Raw genomic sequence first — 20,329 nt, 5'->3', positions numbered from 1 at the left:
AAGAATTACTCTTATAAGCTGTGCTACTGCAGTCAGGCTGTCCAGAAATGTATCTTCTGAACTCCCAGGAAGAAACACTGATGAGGTGACCCCTTTCTTATTTTTATTGTAATTATTATGAATTTGGCATTAAAGGGTTTTTTTGTCAATTAATGTCCAGCTGGTGTTTCCAGAAAAAAATGCCCTTCAGAAGGTAATGACAATTCCAGACATTTCCTGCTACTCTTAATTATCTAAAAAATTGAAAATGCAAGATGAAAAAAGCATGTACTTAAATTGCAGGAAAAAAAGATTATGATCAATATTATTACAAGTAATGCCAGCTCTGTTACAAAACTGATGGCATTAAATACTACTTGAAAATAGGGTTAATAAACTGCAAAATAGTTCTAAGAAAAAGCTCTATGGTTTAAAGGTGCAATATTCTTATCATCTGGAAACACCTGGATTTAAGTCAAAATGGGAAATGAATTTGGTAGTCTGTCAATCCATTTCCTAATTCCTAGTCATTTGTTCATATCACAAAGCCACCAGGCAGGAGGGAGTGATGGGCAGTCCCTACTCTGAAGTGACTCAGGACTGGAACAGGAAGGGTTTTGATGTCTGAATTAAAAAGCATTTGCAGAGCAGTATCAAAAGTTTGCTGCAGAATTACTCATGTGTGCCTGGCACTCTCAGCTGAACTGAGTAAGCATTGCATACTTGCCCTTGGGAAAAAAAAACCCAAAACAACAGTCCTTGGCACAGAACCTCAAACAATTCCAGAGGAGGTGGTTTAAAATGTCTAGAAACAATGTCATGATCTATGTTGCTCTCATGTTTTCTCTCAGGATTGATTAATCTGACACTATATTCTGCTCCCCACCTGGCAGAGGAGCAGACTCAAAATGTTTTTCTCACTTGCAGAACTGCATCTTTTCCAGGCTGTAATAATGAAAGTTGCTGTGTTTTAAAATAACAGAAATAGCTCCCCACACATTTTTTTGAGAAACACATATAAGTCTTATCATCAAGAGAGGATGCAGTGGAGGCCAGGCTCTGGCACTTAGATGGATGTGATATTTCAGTGTCTTGAATATTTTGCTGAACTCTGAAGAAGATCAGGATTTTAGACACAAGTTAGAGATTAACCTTTCTTCTTTTTTGTCTCCAGCTGTCTCCCTCTACACTGTGCAGCATATCTGGCTTGCCATTTTGTAATCAATTCTCTACCGAGTAATAAATTCCCAGCATGGGGCTCTGCATTTCCTCCCAGGAACTGGATCACCACGTATCAGATGTTGCAGCAAGTAGCTGGTATGTGCCCACTCCACTTCAGCTATGATGGGGTATTCTTTGCTTTTCCCTTGACAGAGGGAGCACCTTCTTGGCCCATATCCTATCCATCATGATTGTGTACTACATTTCTTCTCCCATTTGAAATCACTTAACAACAGTTCTGCGTTTTTCATGGACAATATTAACTAGCATTTAGACTCCAGCCTCCAAATGGCTTAAGTGATGATGAGTTAAACCCACCACATTTCTGAAATTTTGCATCAGATGAACAGGTGGAAAGACAGAAAGTTTTTCCAATGTGGTTGGCAGCTGTTTTTTTTATTAACGGAGGCCAATGGGAACAATAAAAGATAAAATAGACTAATGAAGTTTTTATGAATTGCATGGCTGCCATGGACTGAAAACAGACATTCTGCAGTTTGATTATGACTGAAATGCTAAAAAAGTCTCTGTAAAAAAGAAAAAAACAAAACAAACCGTGGCTAAACATACTGAAAAAATGCCTGTGACATAAGAGTCAGATCTTGCATCTGCTGAGTCAGATCTATAGTTTTGATGAAAGAAAAAAATGGATAGATATTCAGTATAAATTAAAAAAAGAAACAAAGTGCTCCAGTTCTGAGACCACTTCTTACTCATTTAATAGGTTCAGTTAAAAGATTTTTACAAGTGAAAAAAATAATAAATATAACAAAACAGTTTTAAACACAAACAGATTTTTAACATGTTCATAATGAAACAGGAGATTAATGATAATGCCAATTGTTCCCTTGTCATTATTTATATTAATTTCATATAAATAATTATCTCAAAGGAAGAAGAAAAATATCAGATAGCAAATACAAAACAGAACAACAAATTTAAAGTATTTTATAAAGCAGTAGAACAGGTTGAATTTTATGCCTAATAGTAACAGTAACAGCAATAGTAACTCATAAATCTATAGGATCATTTTGTATAGGATTTAGTTGCTGGCATCTGAAGTTAAAATATATATATATAGTGGCTCATTATGTGGTTTGAACTCATAATAGGAAATACAAAATATATTAAATGTAAGCAATATTGGACAGTTCTAGATTTTATTTCTTTCGTGCAACAGTTGAAAAAACTAATGATATTATGAAAAGTTACTAATTTTAAAAAAAGTCTGGTAAAATTTGAGGAAATATTTGGTTAGGATTCCTGTTTACATTTTCAGAAATATAACAACAGAGGTGCCCATATAGATTTTCCTCTGTCACTGGAAGTCTGAGTTTAACTTCTACCAGAGATAGGGAGGAGGAACACCTGCTGGAAACTAGAAAAATAGTCAAGACTGCAATGTAATTGCTGGGCTTCAGTCATTTCTAGGATTAGTACAGGCCTGTAAAAATGGTGAGGCAGTATCTTAGAGCAGGAACATGAAGAGGTACTGTATGTTAAATGGTGACTTTCTGAGAAAAAAAACCCCAAACCTTTTTCAGCATTAAGGCATTGATTAAAATAGTGCAAAATGGTTTGAAAACATATTTTCTTTAATCTCAGCACTGTTTAAAGAGGTTTCCAAATTGAACACGCAGTGAACAGATGTGCTCCTGCACAAGAGATGTGTCCAGTTAAAAATGCCATACATAAAGTTTCAGAGAAAAGTAACAAAAATTGGCTTAATTACTCATGTAAAAGATTATTGGTTTCCTGGGACAGTTATACCCTTGAGATTACAAATAGCCTTATCAGTCATCACCCTTATGATTCTGAATTAAAAATTTGTCTTCTGGTTTCATTTGGTTTGGTTTGGTTTGATTTTGTTTTGGTGGGGTTTGTTTTGTTTTGTTTTCTGGAAAATATAACATTATAAATACAAATTATATATATATATATTTAGACATGACTGATCGGTGCTGTGAAAGAAGGAAAGGGAGCTCAAGTAGAAGAGAAAGATGAAGAAGACAAGGGCTGAAGCTATGCAAGGCAGCGAGCTCACCAAAAGACATTGCCTGTGACTACAGGAATGGGGAAACATAATCCCAAAAAGGTGACAAGGAGTTGGGATTCAGTTCAATATGAAGACACCTAAATGTAGTAGGCTCTCTACATCTAGATGTTTACACATGAACCATATACCTGTGCCCTTTAATTGTCAACATAGATCTGATATTCACAGTCAATGAAGCTTAAAGGCAACTCATTTCACCCTAAATAAACATTTACACTTTGCAGTCAAGTTGGTGGGTGTAGAGTAGATGGAAAGACATGACAGATGAATGCTAGGTGAAGTCAAAGCTTTATTTATAGTCTTAAGTCTACTTGTATTTGAAAACCAAGAGACAGGAGGTTGACATAAAAAGAAAGGGAGGGTTAGAAGTGATGGAGACTAGTAATTGGGATGGATTAGTAATGAAACAAGTGAAATTTGTAGTAATGAAATAAGTGAAATTTGACATATTTGATGCCAGGAAATGTCAATGACTGTTTAATCCCCAAATTGGATAAAGAAGTAAGTGTTCACTTTTCTCAACAATGGAAAGTTTCTGAAAACGAATTAAAGAATTTGAAAAATTTAATTATTATATTTCTTAACCAAAAATTAACTTTCTAAACCCTGAGATATTTCATGTCATTAAGGCTGAACCTTTTTATATTAAACTACATTTTTTTCTGCCTTATGGGACTTGTAATTCTTTTCCATATTCTCTCTCTCGAAGAACAGACTCTGTTAGTAGACCACTCACATAACATCTCTATAGTCACACAAATCCTGTGAGTCTGCTGTGTAATATTACTTTACAGAAAATGTAGCAACCAGGGAACCTAGCTCACAGGAAGGGGGCAGAACTCTAACTTCTATTGTGCTCTACAGATAAAAATTGGTTAACCACTTTTGATGTGGAAAAAAAAAAAAAGAGGTAAGAAGTATTCCAAGTCAGAAAACTTATATACTTAATTCATATTTTCAGAAGAGAGAACACAATTATTTTTGGTGAAGTCAAGATTTTCTGCAGGAAATCAGAAATGTGAAAAGAAATTCTAGTTCTTATTGAAGAATTGTAAGCTATTTCTACTTACTGCTATTACAAAATTCATATTGGCACCATAAAAACTGACAGTAAGAAGCAATTCTTTCTTCAAAGACCTACAATCTAAATAGATCTGAAAGAGTAAAAGTTGAAGTAATTTGCTGAAAATCACATGGAAGTTCCATGACAGAGACAGAAATAAAGATCATCCCTTAAAACCTCCTGACCTACAAAGGGGCTTAGAGCAGTGGGTGTCATTAAAGGAAAACAGAAAGTCCACAGCACAAAGGGAAAAGAAAGCTTGACTTGGTAGAGCTAGTCAGTCTCTTGGCAAAGGCATGTGAAAATTTTTCCAAGAGGAGGGGTGTGCTGGAAGATTGGTTCAAATTTTAAAAAGAGAAATGAGCAAGCACTGGGATTTGCAGATACAAAAGCCACATGAAATGAAGAAGACATATTTGGCAAAGGAGTCTTGAAGAGCTGAAAGTGGAAGAGAGGAAGAGTCTGGAGCAGAGGGAGCCCTCGATATCATTAGCCCACAACATCATGACTCAAATTTTGTATGAGCTTGGACATTGGTGTGGAATCTGTGTGCTGGTGGCAGAATGGAGAAGGATTTGGCAGGATTTGCACTGAAAGGAGAGCACAAAAGTTGGGTTATTCAGAAGGAAAACCTAAGAGCAGAATCTGTTAGGTGAGAAGGACATCATAAGGTATCTCTGAGAATCAATACAAGTTTCAGGTGTGGCAAAATGAATGTCAATGAAAAACACAAGCTATGCAGATAGCGATAAAGAAGCAAGGTAAGTATCATTTCCTATCTAAGCACTGATGGTTTTCTAAAATTTTATGTCTCTGAGTAAAATGTGCCAAAATAAATCATACAGTGTAGCAGAAAAGATGTTTGACATAAAAACATGTACCCAGCCATAGCTGAAATGCATGTGAAATTAATCCTTCCTCTTACATTAAATCTAAACAAAAAATCCAACCCCCTGGTGCTATAACAGGGTCTGTTGGTCCTCAATGGCAAGGTACAGTCATTTTAAGGCATATTAGACATTTTAAGAACCATTTCTTCTCGGGTAGTGGATTAAAAAAACCCAATATCAAAACACCACAACAATTTTTGAATTACCAAAAAACTCAGGAAAAGAGAGGATATTGCAAGAACAATCTCTCTAAGAATAGATCTCTCCCTAAAGTCTTTTATGCTTCACTTCAAGTACTTTTTTAATGAGATGAGCAACTCTTAAAAGAACATGACCCAGCATACTATAGTAATTCAATAATCCAGTAGTCAAATAACTACAAAATAATACTGTTTCTTCAATTCACCCATCTTAATTTTAAATTGTATTAGATATTGGTGTATTTTTTAACGTTTCAGTACTTATTCAGATCTCAATATAACACAGCTAACAGGAAAAAAATAAATTAAAAGTGACACTCATTTACTTGAAGTAACTCTCTGTTATGTTACTCCATAGATATCGATGGATTTTTCTTCTGCATTTTCCACTACTACTCCTTAAAGATCTAGCAAAGATGAGTAATGTGAGAAATTTAAACTGCAAAACTCCTGTGCCCTTGTTTTGTTTCAGTAACACACTTCTGTTGTATTCACTGTAGGATTTACTCTGGGAGCTAGTGTTGTCAGTACTAGAATAAGCATTGCAAGATCATTCAGACATGTAATTTCTGATGTCAGAAGAGACCATCAGAATTACAGCTGAAATTGGGAAGAGATTTTTGGAATATAGAAATAATTCAAAATAAAGGCATTTGCAAAAAAACCAGGAACATTCTTTGACAAACCACTGACCCTGCATTTCATTCAGCCAGCAACTTCTCAGTGACCTCTTTATCAGCCAAAAATAACACTGAGTTTTCTTTCTGCTAATAGTATTTACATTAACCAATTAATGTATTTTGAAAAACTGAAAATAAATCAGATGCAGTACATGAAAACCTATTACTACATTAAGATATTTTAAAAAGCTTTGGATTAATGCACATAGCAAGCATGCATTTAATCCTTTGTATCTCACAATAATAAAATAAGCAGCAGTCTTTAGAAATCATTACTTCTTAACTGGCTAAATGAACTGACACTGAACTATAAAACAATGAAAAAAAAGCTGCTCAGAAAAAGATCTATTTCAATACAGTTTTACTTTGGCTATCTTATATGATTTTGATGACTGCAACTATACCAGAGAAAACCCAGAAATTATACTATTAACATTCAATATGATCTGTATTATTTTGTATCTTTGAATCTGCCAATATAGTAACCTCTCCTGCAGAACAGCCACAGTTCCTTTGAGCATCCTCAACAGAATTTATGCTTTTAAATCTTAAACCATTAACAATGCAGTACCCCCCAAATCCAGTCTTGACCTCTGGCAGACACTAATGTCTTTTCTCCCTCCCACACCCTGTTTTATCAGACACTATTTTGTTTAAATTGGCTACTAAATAGTATAGCACTGTACCTTTAAATACAAATCAAACAATATTCATATTCCCACGGTGCTGCTAGTTTCCCTTATGCATTGAATCGCCTGTAGATTAAAAGCTCAGAATCTGAAAAGGGATTCTGTTCTGAAGACCAAAGTTCTCTGTAGGAGATGAGGGAGAGGGTCAGTCCCGGAGTCACACACACAACAGGCAGAAAACACACTTGTGATCCTCAGCTTTGGATAGCATCAGAAAGGGGAATAAAAAGCAGAAACACATGGCACACTGAGAACTGGTATCACTTATGGCTTCTAACCAAAGCAGCAATTAAACACCTTTCATCATTCCCCTGAATGCCTGATTTTTGTAAGAACTGAGAGAGAGACACACACACAAAAAGCAAATCCCCTCTGAGCAGCAATGAAAACTTAATAACCTACCATTTTCTTTGCACTCTTCTGGAGGTTTAGCCTTTTTCGCAAGTCGTGGATCCAGCCATGATGTTGTCTTTGTGTTATGGCTGAAAAGAAAAGAGATCACTCTGAGCAGACACATACTGAAAGGAATCAAGTTTATTCCTTAAGAAAAAAGGGTTAGTCCAACAAAATTGCAATCGATACACTTAATTTGCTTACTGCTTCTAAGTAGCCCTGAAGGAGGTGTAAGAGTAATTGTGCAAGGCAGCTGTAAATTTGGCAACCTCAGCTCCCTGTCCTCAAAGCAGCTATTTTTATTAAAATCAACTAGAATGTTGCCAAGTTAACCTCATTGAAAATGCAGAACTCATCCAGAGCAAAAGGAATTTATTACAAATACAGTGTTCTCCCGTTGAACAAGTGCAGGCGACAGGAATCTGTAGCATTCTCACAGTTTTCAGATAGAATCATTTTCATCTTAAACCTGTCCTTTTCATAAATGCAGGTTTGTTATTTCTCACCAGCAGCACTGGCATGGCATAGCAAAAGTCATGCAAATTACAGCATACTCCTGCAAAGTCTACATTTCCGGACAGAGTGATTAATGATACTTTGTTTAACAAACCTTTATCTCTCCATATATAATACTTCTATCGAGATAAAATAGATAGGCACAAGCTGAATTAATCATGTGGCTCCTTTCTATACTCAGAATAGCTCTTTGAGGAATCAGCCATGAAATAGTGTTGAACTGACACAAACTCTTTTCTGGGAGAATATTTTGCCAAATGAATTGATAATTAGCACAGCTAACGGAACTTAAACCCAGATCTTTTCAATGCAGACCTTTCCCATAAGCATTTGAATTTGGAGAAAAATTCTTTAAACATGCAAAGAAAGGAAAACTATAAAACAGAAAAGGATGTGATCATTACTCCTTTATTTGTTGAGATGTTTTTCCTACAATAACATAATTCAGAATCACTTCTAATTTTATTTATCTGATACATCCTAGGAGGATGTTTGTTTCAGACAATTTATATAGTACTGAATTATTTAGTTTATTATTAATTTGCTGTGTCATTTTTACATGTACTTAGCTGTCTCTTATAAACATTAGTGTAAGGTGTACAAAAACTGGGGACCTGGCAAAAAATGGGTTAGGATGCCATAGGCAGTTGATGAGTTACTGATTAATTGGTACATTCCACGTTGTCCAAACACCACTGGTACTTCTGGGGAAAAATAAACTCACAGAGCCAGCTCCTTCTCCCACCTTGACTCCCTGTTTAGTCCATGACAGATATATTTGTCTTGATTTCTCTCTCTCTCTAAAAACGGAATGATACTACCTACTTCTCAGCATTATTGCCATAATGTTAAACCTTATTCTATATTTTGGATGGTGGAAAAATGTAGATAGGAGTTATGTATGAATAAAATGGCAACTAACATGAAAATTGAGGCATTTAAATTCCTATTTTAAGCATGCCTTAGTCTAGACTGCCTTTCACAACAGGTGAAGAGGGTAAAAGAAACCTTCGTTCCTTTGAGATCAAGGCTGCCTTTGCAGAGTATGAAGAATGGTAAGCCAAAGGTAAGGTAAATTTGGAATGATGCCAGCAGCCCATGCTTGATTGCAAATGTAACTAAGAGGCTTTCTCTGGTGCACTGGCTGCCTGCGGTCTCCTGTAAGGGTGTATTTTTATATCCCAGCCACAGCCTCACTGCAGCTTGTGCAGATAAACTGGAGCGAGCTTTAAATTAACTAGGGGAGATACTGGCAACCATGTCACTGTGGCAGCATGGAGCTCAGCGTGGGCTCATCACCACAGCACCTGCTGAGCTACTTGGGTGCAGGCAGCAGCACACCCTGAGCACACACTACCATGGGCCCCCTGTTAGCAGGGCTGGAGCTCAGGGCGAGCTTGGGCACACCTGTGGGAGCTGAAGTCACATCCCTGGAGTGGGTGCATGCCTGTGCAACAGCCACTCTCTCCCAGCTATGAATTCTGAATTATTTTAGGGACCCCCACTGGTTGCAGGGACTAAGTTGGATTTACAGACAGTTTCCTGGCTTTAAAAGGTAAGGTATATATGACTACTATTTGTAACGTTTGCTGCGGTATAAAGTAGATCTCAAAGCATTTTGCAAAGAAAATAAAAATCATCACTCCTTTTTTAAAGGTGGAAACACAGAGTCACAGAGTCATCAAGTGACCATCCACAACCACCAAACAAGGCAGTAGCAGAGCCAGTAGTAGAAGCCAACTCTGCTGCAAGTTAGCTAGTTGGTGTTTTCCTTGCAATACCACGCCATGTCAGAATGGACCAATTCACTAGCACTGAAAATACATGACATTTCTAGAATACACCTGAGAAACGAGTTTTCAGGTATCTGTAAAGAGGTGCCAAGCTGAAAATAAGCCAAATTCAGTTACATTACAGCCTCCAAGGCATCCAGGTCCATGATTTCATTAATCTTTCCAAGATTTTCTTGCTCTAGGAAAAAGCATGGCCATTAGCCAACATCAATTTATTTCCCTATTTCACACTCCCCTCCTCCCTCTTTTTTTTTTTTTTTTTTTTTTTTTTTTAACTGAGAGCAGCAAGCAAATGGTTACGTTTCTCTTCAGCATGAATGTCACTTGCATAAACCCAGAAGCACTCAAGTCTTCCAGTTTTGTGCATTGTGGCCATTCTAAACAAAACCATGAGCAAATTAAAAAGTCAACAGCTTTTCCAACAGAAGAGCGATCTTTCAGTCTGCAGTGAAATTTTAGAGGATCTCATCTAGATCAGCTCTTACATCTCTCAATCTCCTCTTCCAGTTAATGTCTCTCAAACCCATTCTGCTACTTAGTAGAAGTAAAATATCCACAAGAACATTTCTCAATAACAAATAACTGAAGGAGTAAAGCACCTTTTGAAAATAATCTCTCCTCCTTACCTATGTCTAGGCCTGCTCCCTTGCCCTGCATCTCCTATATTAAACACACCTGCTTCCTCTTGCAATGGGACTTCAAGTGCTTGTAGACAGGAGCTCCAGTGTGTAAAAAATATTTTCCTGGTCTGAAGACAGACTCTATTCAAAAGAAAGTAGAATCAAGCCCACCTGTCCTCTAACATCTCTACAGCACCATCAAGGTCCTCTTTAGTGCTACACAGTGCTGATTGCTTCGATCAACTTGGCAACCAGGTACACAACACATAAACACTCCTACAATGAAGATAGATGTTGTGCTCCTCTCCATATAAGAGGGAAATAAGTAGCTTTGGATAACAGTCTAGGGGGTTTTAGACATCTGCTTCTGTCCCACACAGGAGGTTTATTTGGCAGGGTACTCTTCCAGTTTCCCTTGTGTCACCTTTTAAGTTGTGGGTTTCAGAGAGATGTTGCTCTTGCCATAGCCAGTGTCATGCTCACTGTCCAGTGAGAGTCCAGTGTTATTCAGAATAACTCCCTGTTATCTATCTTCCAGAAAGGACTGCAACGGGGGTTAGCCAACTGTAGAAAGAAAACAGAGGCAGATTCTTCCCTACACAAATAGGAGACATTGGGAATAACAGGAAGAACAAAAGCATGGTGGTGCCAGTTTGGTGAATGTGCCAGCTCAGGCTGCAGGGACATCTCAGGAAAGATGTCACACTCCCTGTGTCCCAGGTCTCTGCCTGTTCCCTCTTAAGTTTTGCAATGGACTAGAATCTATGAAAGCTAAAGAGAAGAAATATTTATTTCCTAAACCATTTTAATATAATGTAAAAGAACCGTTGATAGGAAAGTTTTAACTATGGGGAAGAAGACAGACTGAACAATAAAATGGCCACATACCAACGGCAAAAGTAACACATATTCTCTGCATGAGCTGTGCAAGTTAATGCCTCTTGAGCACTAAAACCCTTTCAAAATGTACAGTGCATAACCTGCCTGCCTTGACACTACATCTCATCATGTGTGTCCATTTGGGAAGTCTTAGAGCAGAAGGAAAAGGGGCTGGGAAGTTACAGAAGAGTTATAATTGAATTGCAGATGAATAGCAGAGGCAGTTGTGCAATAAATTCACAAACAGGCAGTCAGAGCAGTTGTCACTGGCTGAATGAGAGTGAAGTGACGCAACAAAAGCATCCTGTTAGAAATACAGCTGTGGCTCCATCAGCCTTTTCCACTGGCCACTCTTTCATTACTCAGGAAGAGCCATACCTCACCATTAAAGGTCAAGTTTAGAAAGTCCATCCTTACACAATCTCATTTTTTACTAGCTAGGTTGACTGAACTAAGAGATACGTGCTGGCAAATCAGCCACAAACATCTTAGAACCTCTCCTAAAATTAAGAGCAAATTACTAATTTTGGAAACTTTGAAAGCAGTCAACAAAGGATCCCTTTGGTTTTGTTTCAGGCAGGTGGAGCACAAGGATAGCACAACATTTCTAAATTCATCCTAACTTGTTACCTGCTATACAAAATAGAAACTGTTTACAGGCATGAAGTGCACTATAAATTTGAAAAATAATTTAAAAATGAAGTCACTCAGCAAAGCAGTGGAGCTTAATATTGCAGACAAAAGTCAATGAAATAATTATTGCTGATCTTAAATTCCCCCAAATGTTTGCAACCAGCAGAAATACTTCATTATAATCAGAGTTATCTGCTACAAATTATAGACAATCTCAAACATATATGAAAAAAAAAAATAAATTAGACAGTTTAAACAGAATAAGAGAAAGCTCAGAATACTTCCCCAAAACCCTGACTCGAAGCTCTGTTCTTCTCCAGCTTTTCTTTGTAGCTCTGATTTTAGGACTTCACAGAGACTGTTTATTTCCCAGTTCCCCCATACCACTATAACCAGGTAACAGGACAAAATCTCACTGGACACTCATCCATACCTTTAGGAAGTAAAAAACATTAGGATTTTTGTTTTTCTTATTTAATAATTTATTATCTTTTTATTATAATAATTTGTTAGATAGTATATTACTGATTTTAATATAATGGATTTGTATTAGCAATCTGTCAGTTTAAAGCACACTGACAGATAAAGTTTCTTATACTAACAAAGCCTTCAGACAATCCCTTGAAACATTTTTGAAGGGAATACAGAAAGTAGCTACTGACAGCAATAGCCTTAATGTCTTTTGAAAAAACTGCAAACATAGTCTAAATTGTGACTCTTGCAAGGTGTGTGATTTGCAGGCTATTGTGAAAGGCATTTCAAAATATGTATTTACCAATGTGCTGCTTCAGTGTATTTGGGGGAAAGCACAAATGAGTTTGTCTGGGTTTGCATTCTGAATACATTACATTCAGGATGGTCCTCAATCTAGCAGCTTGAGCTAAGGGAATTACATGCAACAGAGAAAAACAAAATGCACTGCAGGCCACCAGACTTTTAAAATGCTTGCTACTCCCTACTTGCTGTATGCCTAAGGTTTGTAGATCTGCAGAGCTCTTCAGATAGCACAGTAATGATTTTCAAGTAATTTGTTGGTAGGGGGACAGTAACAGGAAATCACAGCATTAAAATGGTAATTTTGCAATTGATCCTTTGTGGGGTGCTACCCAAACTTCTTGCACACATGTAAGGACAGATACAAAAGGGAGTTGTCCTCTGGCTATGGTTTGAATGGCAGCAGCTATGAATGCTTGTTTGTGTTGCACTTCACAGAATCACAGAATGTTAGGGGTTGGAAGGAACCTCTGGCGATCGAGTCCAACCCACCTGCCAGAGCAGGACTACCACAGAATCTAGAGCAGGTCACTTAGAATCTCATCCAGACAGGTCTTGAGAATCTCCAGAGAAGTAGACTCCACAGTCTCTCTGGGGAGCCTGTTCCAGTGCTCTGTAAACTTTACAGTAGAGAAGTTCTTCCTCATGTTGAGGTGGAACTTCCTGTGTTCTAGTTTGCATCCATTGCCCCTTGTCCTATCACAGGGCATGACTGAAAAGAAACTGGACCTTTCTTCTTGACACCCACCCTTCAGATATTTATATACATTAATAAAACCCCCTCTCGGTCTTCTCTTCTCTACACTAAACAGCCTCAGGTCTCTCTGCCTTTCTGATGGGTGCTCTTGTTTCTGTTTCAAGGAGGGCAGAGCCTGCACCACCAGTCTGTCTCCTTTTCAGCTTCCCTGATACTCCTTAGCCTTTCAACTTCTTGCAACTCTGCCACTCAGCAGAGGAGATCATCCACCTGCTGACAGCACACACAGAAGTTCTCATAACTCCCACTTGCTGCTAGCAACAGGCTCTGACCCTCCTTGCAGCCTGTGGCCTGCACAGCTGCCTGTTTCCGTGGGTGCTCTGTCTGGGCTCCCGTGTCCACCCTGACTGGTGCCAAGCACATGCCCTTCTTCTGGGTGGAGACCATAGTAGATGTCTTTTCTAAGAGGCTGACAACCACCAACAGGGCTCACCTGTCAAGCAGGCAGAGCTGCTGTTCCACCCCTCACACTCCCCGCTCGTGCCGCACCTCTTGGGCAGCCGCTTGTGAATTGGGGCGGCTGGCCCGGCATGTCCCCATTTCATGCTGTCAGTCAGTTAGATATGCCTGGAGTGTGTGCTCCTTAAGAGACACAGGTGTGGGGGTGCCCATCCCACGAATCCCAGATCGCCTTGGGCTGTAGATAAGCACTCATGTACTCAGCCCAAACACAGTGCTGCTGCCTCTAGGCAGCGGAAGATGCTTATGTAAGATTTTTGGGGAAATACATAAATGTGTGAAGTCTCCTGCAGTAATTTCTGCTTTAAGTCACTCTCTTTGACTCATTTCTGAAAAAGAATTTCTGAAAATTTAATTTCTGAAAAAGAATGGGCTTCATCTCACATGACTTCAGCCATATTGATATTACAGTTAATTGTGTAGGGATTCCTCTCTGTTCAAGGGAGAGGCACCTATACAGAATAAGTTCTCTTACCTATCTTCTAGTGGGACTGGGAACCTAACCATATGCTCTTAGTGACATGTTGAGTGCTATAGGGTCTCTTAAACGGTCTCTGGCTGCCACTCCCAAGGGACACTGGTTTTGACAGGTTCTGTTCATATCTGCAAGTTCATGGAGATGTCTTGGGCTATTAGCACGGCTCTACACTAGTGCTTTGTCTTGGATTGTCACTTTTCAAGTCAGTCTCTTGGTTATCTTCATTTACACATTGAGCATTCTCCCAGCTTGTAAGGTTCCTTCACTTGAACTTAAACTGGATGATACAGAGCAAAAGGTCACACGCAACCCATGGATGGCACTTAGTAGCTGTGGATGCTGGATCAACAGCACTGAGTGTTTCACTCTGCAGTCTGCTGATACTGCTACTTTAGTTATGGACATGGCTTAGATCAGAAGGTTTTCACTCAAATCTGGCCTTGTGGATTGAGTTCAGGGATTCAGGGGTTGGAGACAATTAAGTGCACTCCTAGAGATCAACCTTCTTTTTAGTTTCATCTGAAAGGAATTCAGTTCCTGTACTTTGAAATGTGAACCAAATCGCAGTGCATAGAGAGAACAAGATTTGCTTTAAGTGTGTGCTCCTGACACACATTACATACTACTAAAGACATGCTCTTACATATCCAAGGGCATCTTTACTGGTAGAAGCACCTACATTTAAGCAAATTAATTCTGCTTTTATCTTTGGACAGGATGAATCAGCCTCTGGAGATAATTATCTCTCTCCATTGACCACAGAAGGAGTCTTGGCAACCGGTTTATCCTTGATACCTAATGCTATATGGCAAGCCAGGTGAGCTGAATCTTCTAGTTCAATAAATACAAAGGAGGATACCCCTATGAACATCAGAGGAAAGGTGTTGGAAGAGGAATTCTGCAGCAGCACAGCAGAGGCCTTGGGGGGAAAGACATGAAATAAGAAAGTGAGGAAAGACAACAGGACTTGAGCTGGCAGTTTGACCTGGATGTCAGCATAGATAAAAACAGCAAGTGAAAGGAAGGGACAATACATGAGTAATACAGACTGAAAATGCCTTTATGACATCAAAAGACATGAGAAGAAAACAATTCACCATTTCCCAAATTCTGAGTTCTGCCATTTCCCCATTCCCCAAGTAATTTGTCATAAGGCAAGGAAGTGGTCTCCGAAGAAAGAAAAGAAGGCAGATCTTTCCCGTTCCCTGTCCCACTGCATGCCTTATTGAAGTCCAAAGAGCTTTAGATATTGGATCATTGTTATGCTTACCAAAACTGACAAATTCAATACTACATATAAGCAAAGAAAAAGAATTATGGACATTCAGGACCATTTTCAGAGAAGCCCTGATGACTCAGAATGGTCCACACAACGAAGTCATACTGGTACAAAATGGCTTGTTTACCAAAGAAAAATCATCCCATCACAAGGGAATACTAAAACAGCATGTGGAAAAAAATAATAATAAAAAATCCTTCATCTTAATTGCTACTTAATTAAAGTAGCAGAAATAATACCACAATCAAAACATGGCAAGTTTCAATAATTTGCACTGGTACACTGGTGCTGTAAGATACAAGCAAAAGTGCCATAAAGGATCAGGTAATTACTGCAGCTTACAGAAGTAACCTTGAGCAAGTAGAAGGGTGTACTTCTACCTCAGCACTTTCAGTAACTTCCAGTACAAAAGTTAAAAGTTACACTATACAACAGTGCAGGCAGGCTTAATCTTGCTTTCTGATGGCAAACTGATGGAGCAACCAGGAACAGCTAAAGATACCATGATCCTTCAGGTAAGCATGATCTTGGGATAAACATGTAATTCCTCAAATCAAAATGCATTCCTACTGTAAAAACTGCTAAGAAATACTGATCCCATTGAAGTCTGTAGCAATACTTTAAGACACAAACTAGGTCAGGATTTTACTTTTCCAATTGGTGGCTGTACTTTTTTCAGGTAACACCTGAAATAGCACCAGCTGTATTCAGAAGCTTAATGGCTGTTTTTTACTGTGAAGGGGAAAGTCCTTGGCAGAGGCCTATTTTATAGCTCTTTTGTAGTCTTTTATGCTGGTCTCATAAAAAACAACAACAAAAATCCAACAAAAAACAGCTTTAAAAACTAGAAAAGATACTGCAACAGGTTCAAAAAGCAATGCTGACTATGCTGCTCAGAGAAGTAGCTGTTGGAGTAGGACGAGTCTGAATGTCTGTGAAATGTACTGGGAAGTGGTTTGCTAAACCTCATGTGGCCAAATTCTCCTAAAAAACATCACCACAAGTCAAAGAAAATGACCTTTTAAGTACATATTACAGAGGTTTGAGTCTATTCTAGACTTCTCTCCACTAACAGCAATTATTTATCTAGTATAAACAAAAGAAATCATGTGTGCTTTTGAACACTACAGAGGTAAACAGCTTTTGTTATGGGCTATATAACGTCCTCAAGACTACTCCTCAAGGCTTAGTTGTAGCTCAGCTTCACAAACTGCAGCTCTTGGGAGCAAGTGTAGGAGATGGACTCCTATTTGTATGGTATGTGCCTGCAATTGAAAATTTGGACTCATATGTAAGGGAGGCTGGAAACAGTCCAAGAAATGTACTTATGCAGTTCTTCCTGAAAAACAGTGGCAAGTATTATGCAGTAAGAAGGGATCTCTTCCTGTTCTGTTTGTGAATGCTAATATAGGTAAATGTAAGGTCATGAACTTATGTCAAAAAAGGGAACGACAGGAAGAAAGACAGCAAATAAAATACAACCGTCCTCTGAATCATCCAGTGAATCTAGTATATTTGTCAGCTTTTTTTTGGTTCTTTTTAGACCTTGAGGCAGAGGAAATTCCTTCCAGCGTGCTTTGCAAAATACTAACTGGGTCATTAATGATTATCAAATAAATAATACCGTCTACAGAGAGCTATCTTGCTTCTTACAAAGTCACTCCCTCTCTCACTATAAATATGCCACTTTACTCCTGATGGCAGTTTTGATAAATGAGCTCACATACAAATTTTAGAGGTTAGTTTGAGGTGAATGAATGACAATGCTGTCATGAAATCTAAGACCTTTGGATATACCTGTGACAAGCTGGAACTTGAGTTCATTTACAGCTTGAAGTCCTTAGGGTTTAAAGGCACACTTCACATGAGCCTCAAATAATGCAATAAGAGATGCTGCCTAGTACCACTTTCCACCCCCCCCCTCCACTTGTTGCAATGCACACTTTAAAAATGTTTGGTTTTCATCTATTATTTAATAATCTACTACAATCTTTACCATGGTTCGGGGAGATGCTGTTAGACAAATAGGTTTTTGTTGTCTTTTTATCTTTCCGTTTTTTGCGAAAGCAAATGGAGTCTCTTCATGCCATTAACCAAAGTGACTTGTAAACAAAGAAGCAATTTAACAGCATCCCCACAGCATTACATTCCTACTTAACCCTGTAAATACTGTGCAATATGCAAACTCAAATGATCAAAAGGTTGTTCCTTTCCTAGGATTCTAGTAAATAATCAGGTATTTTTTCAGATGTGTAATTGCAGTTTTTTGCAATTACATTATTCAAGAATATAAACCCACAGGCAAGGAACCCTTATAACAGTAATTCTACCCAGTCCGCAGCTCTGATTGATTTCTCTGCTTTACATAACATTCATTTAGAGAAAGTGAATGATGAGCATTGTCAGAACTGCAGTGTAAACCAGAGAATTTCCAGAAAAGGAAGTAATCTGTAACATCAAAGGAATTTGTGGAGTGGAATGGCTGCTCTGTAGAGCAGCAGGGCTATTTGCATTCACTGTATTTGTTAGGAAATCTATATTTATTTTCTATTAAATTGCCTGCTAGAGTATTTACTGCTGTCACAGTGTAGTGCGTTAGTGACCTACCCATCACCCTGTCTCCCCCCCGCCATCTAGGTGTTTGTTACAAAGAGTAAAATAAAAGTGCCACATAATTCAGTCTGCTCTCTGCCAGACCATTTGATATATGCAGAAAAATTAAATTTGGGAGTAAGGTAAGAAGAAAACAAAGGTTTGAGGTCATTGTAGTTCTCTGCTTGCTTGGGTAAAGCTACTGTAATTACTCTTTTTCTAGAATAAACTTATTTTTGCCCTTTTCAGCAGAGACACATGTTTGACAGTTACTTCTCTGTTCAGCCTCGTACATTATGGAAGCTATAGCTGGTAATGCCAGTGTTCAAAATCACGTGCATGAACTTTATTCTTATAATTTTTTTATACTTCATGTGATAGCAATAAAATTTCACTTGAAATAAGTGGCTTAAAGCAGAAGTGACAGATACGATTTTTACCCACTTATAATCAGAATAATGGCTAACACTCCACACTTTTTGAGGCAGTTCCTTAAAGGAAATGTAAATGTTACTGCTACTCTTATAGGAGTTCTGTTCTGTTCAGTGTTCTGCTGATGAAGATGTTGATTTTTCCTCCCCTTTTTTTTTAATGACAGCACTTGGAGAACAAACAACTTTCAAATCTATTTTTTCAAAGAGTTGGCTAATTAGCAACAGTAGCAACAGGTATGTATAGTCTACCAACAGGAAAAACTCTCTACACATAATTTAATCTCCTTACTGTCCATTAATTTATTTTATTTTTCCTAAATATAGCATGGCCTCCCTCTGCTGTTCACTACCTAGTTTTTAGCCTGCTCATCTTTTTTTCCTTAAATTGGCAAAAAGCTCAACTGTCTCTGCCTGTGTCCACATAAAGAAGAGCCCAGTGATTGTGCTACTCTCCTATCAACACCAGAACAGCAGAAAAGCCTTGCTTTCAACAGAGGAAACAACAGCTTTAATTGCTGCCATCAAAGTGCTAAGCAATTAATTTATCTTTCTAGATAAACAGCATGCTCCAAGGTAAGTCAGTAATTCAGGGACTGCCACCAGCTCTCAGGAGCCTTGACAGCCAGAACATTCCTGTTGCTCTAATAAGGAGTGCAATGCTCCCTTCCACCACACAAACTGTTTCCCTGCCTGGTTAAATATGATACAGCTATTACAAAGAGAAGCAATAAGACTTACTCAATAAAGTAGACTTCACCCTTTTCTGTATAAGCCATTTCCCAGTTATCAGGCAGAGGGCCCAAGTCATCATTCTCTTCAGGTTTAGTGTGCTTTGTTACATCCGTATCCTCCTTTGCTTCTTCAGGTTGAGTATATCCTGGTGCAGGACAAGGTTGGGTGGAAGATACCTCACCTGAGATACCTGTACTCTTGTCTTCATGTTCACTTGATTCTACAAGAGAAGAAAAATTATAGGTTTTTGATATCCAAGTTAATGGAGAATTTACCAAGCACAAGCCTCCAAGCAATATTCTATGAACTGCAAGTCTTGAAATAAAGACAAAAAAGTCTGTTGGGTTTCCACAAGGGTCCCTCTGATGATGCATTTTATCTGGAACACAATAAAAGAAAATAAAGCAATAAAACCGAACTGAAACAAGAAACTAATAAAGCGCAAAGAAACAAGCCAAAGAGTTCTGGTTCATTCTGTCCCAGGAGTCCTTCCAGAACAGCAGTTAAAACTGAGCAGAAGGCAGCCTCATATCCATCAGTGCTACTGTGTTGTGCCTTAACTTTTCAAACCATACAGCCGTAAAGAAAGTATCCTGCTGTTTTACTACAGATAACAGGTCCTTTTCAATTAAAAAGCATACACACTAATTGCTTTACCTATACCCATATATCAAAGAAATCAACACGACATCCATAAACTCCTAGCAATATATTTACCGAATAGGAAGTGGTTGTGATTTCGTTACCAATAGGATCTGTGGGAGCCAAATGCTTCCTATACCCAATGTGACTGTCTCACTGTGACCGAGAATATGCTCAGGAAGGAGTCTTCATTTCTTAGGTCTTTTTCACTTGATCTTTCACTTTTAATTGATTTTACTTTCAATAAAGTCAGAAATTATAAAATGTGGTGTCAAACAGTATCTGTATCTCTATCAGTTTCTACAGTCCAAACCACACACTTTTAACTAAGCAAGTGCAGTAGAACTTAGTCACACTTGTGAAAACATCTGCTGAACACAAACACAACAAAACCCCACAAAGATGCTTCAAAAAACCCCAGCTTTATAGGGACCAAGTATGCAATATTAGGAGTCTAAATGTGCCTTACCCACATTGCTGAAAACTAACACTTAAGGGTCTACACGTTCATCTGCATGAATGAGTATCACGTAGCAGGCCTTCCATGCACACAACTATTGACAGTGGACA

At 38.3% G+C, this 20,329-nt stretch overlaps 1 protein-coding gene across 2 annotated transcripts in view; it reads right to left on the bottom strand.

Moving 5' to 3' along the window:
* Positions 1 to 20,329, bottom strand: part of MAGI2 (membrane associated guanylate kinase, WW and PDZ domain containing 2) — a 746,179-nt gene that overhangs the window by 227,171 nt on the left and 498,679 nt on the right. For both annotated transcript variants that reach the window (XM_010001790.1, XM_010001791.1), the window contains exons 5-6: positions 19,124 to 19,337; positions 7,181 to 7,260 (exon numbers count right to left, since the gene is read on the bottom strand). In XM_010001790.1, coding sequence (XP_010000092.1) covers positions 7,181 to 7,260; positions 19,124 to 19,337 — 294 coding nt within the window. The remainder of the gene's footprint in view (positions 1 to 7,180; positions 7,261 to 19,123; positions 19,338 to 20,329) is intronic.

The sequence above is a fragment of the Chaetura pelagica genome, unplaced genomic scaffold (genome assembly GCF_000747805.2).
Source record: "Chaetura pelagica isolate M959 unplaced genomic scaffold, ChaPel_1.0 scaffold137, whole genome shotgun sequence".
Taxonomy (NCBI): Eukaryota; Metazoa; Chordata; class Aves; order Apodiformes; family Apodidae; genus Chaetura; species Chaetura pelagica.
Note: the sequence above shows the minus strand (reverse complement) of the source record. Positions and strands in the feature narration are given on the sequence as shown.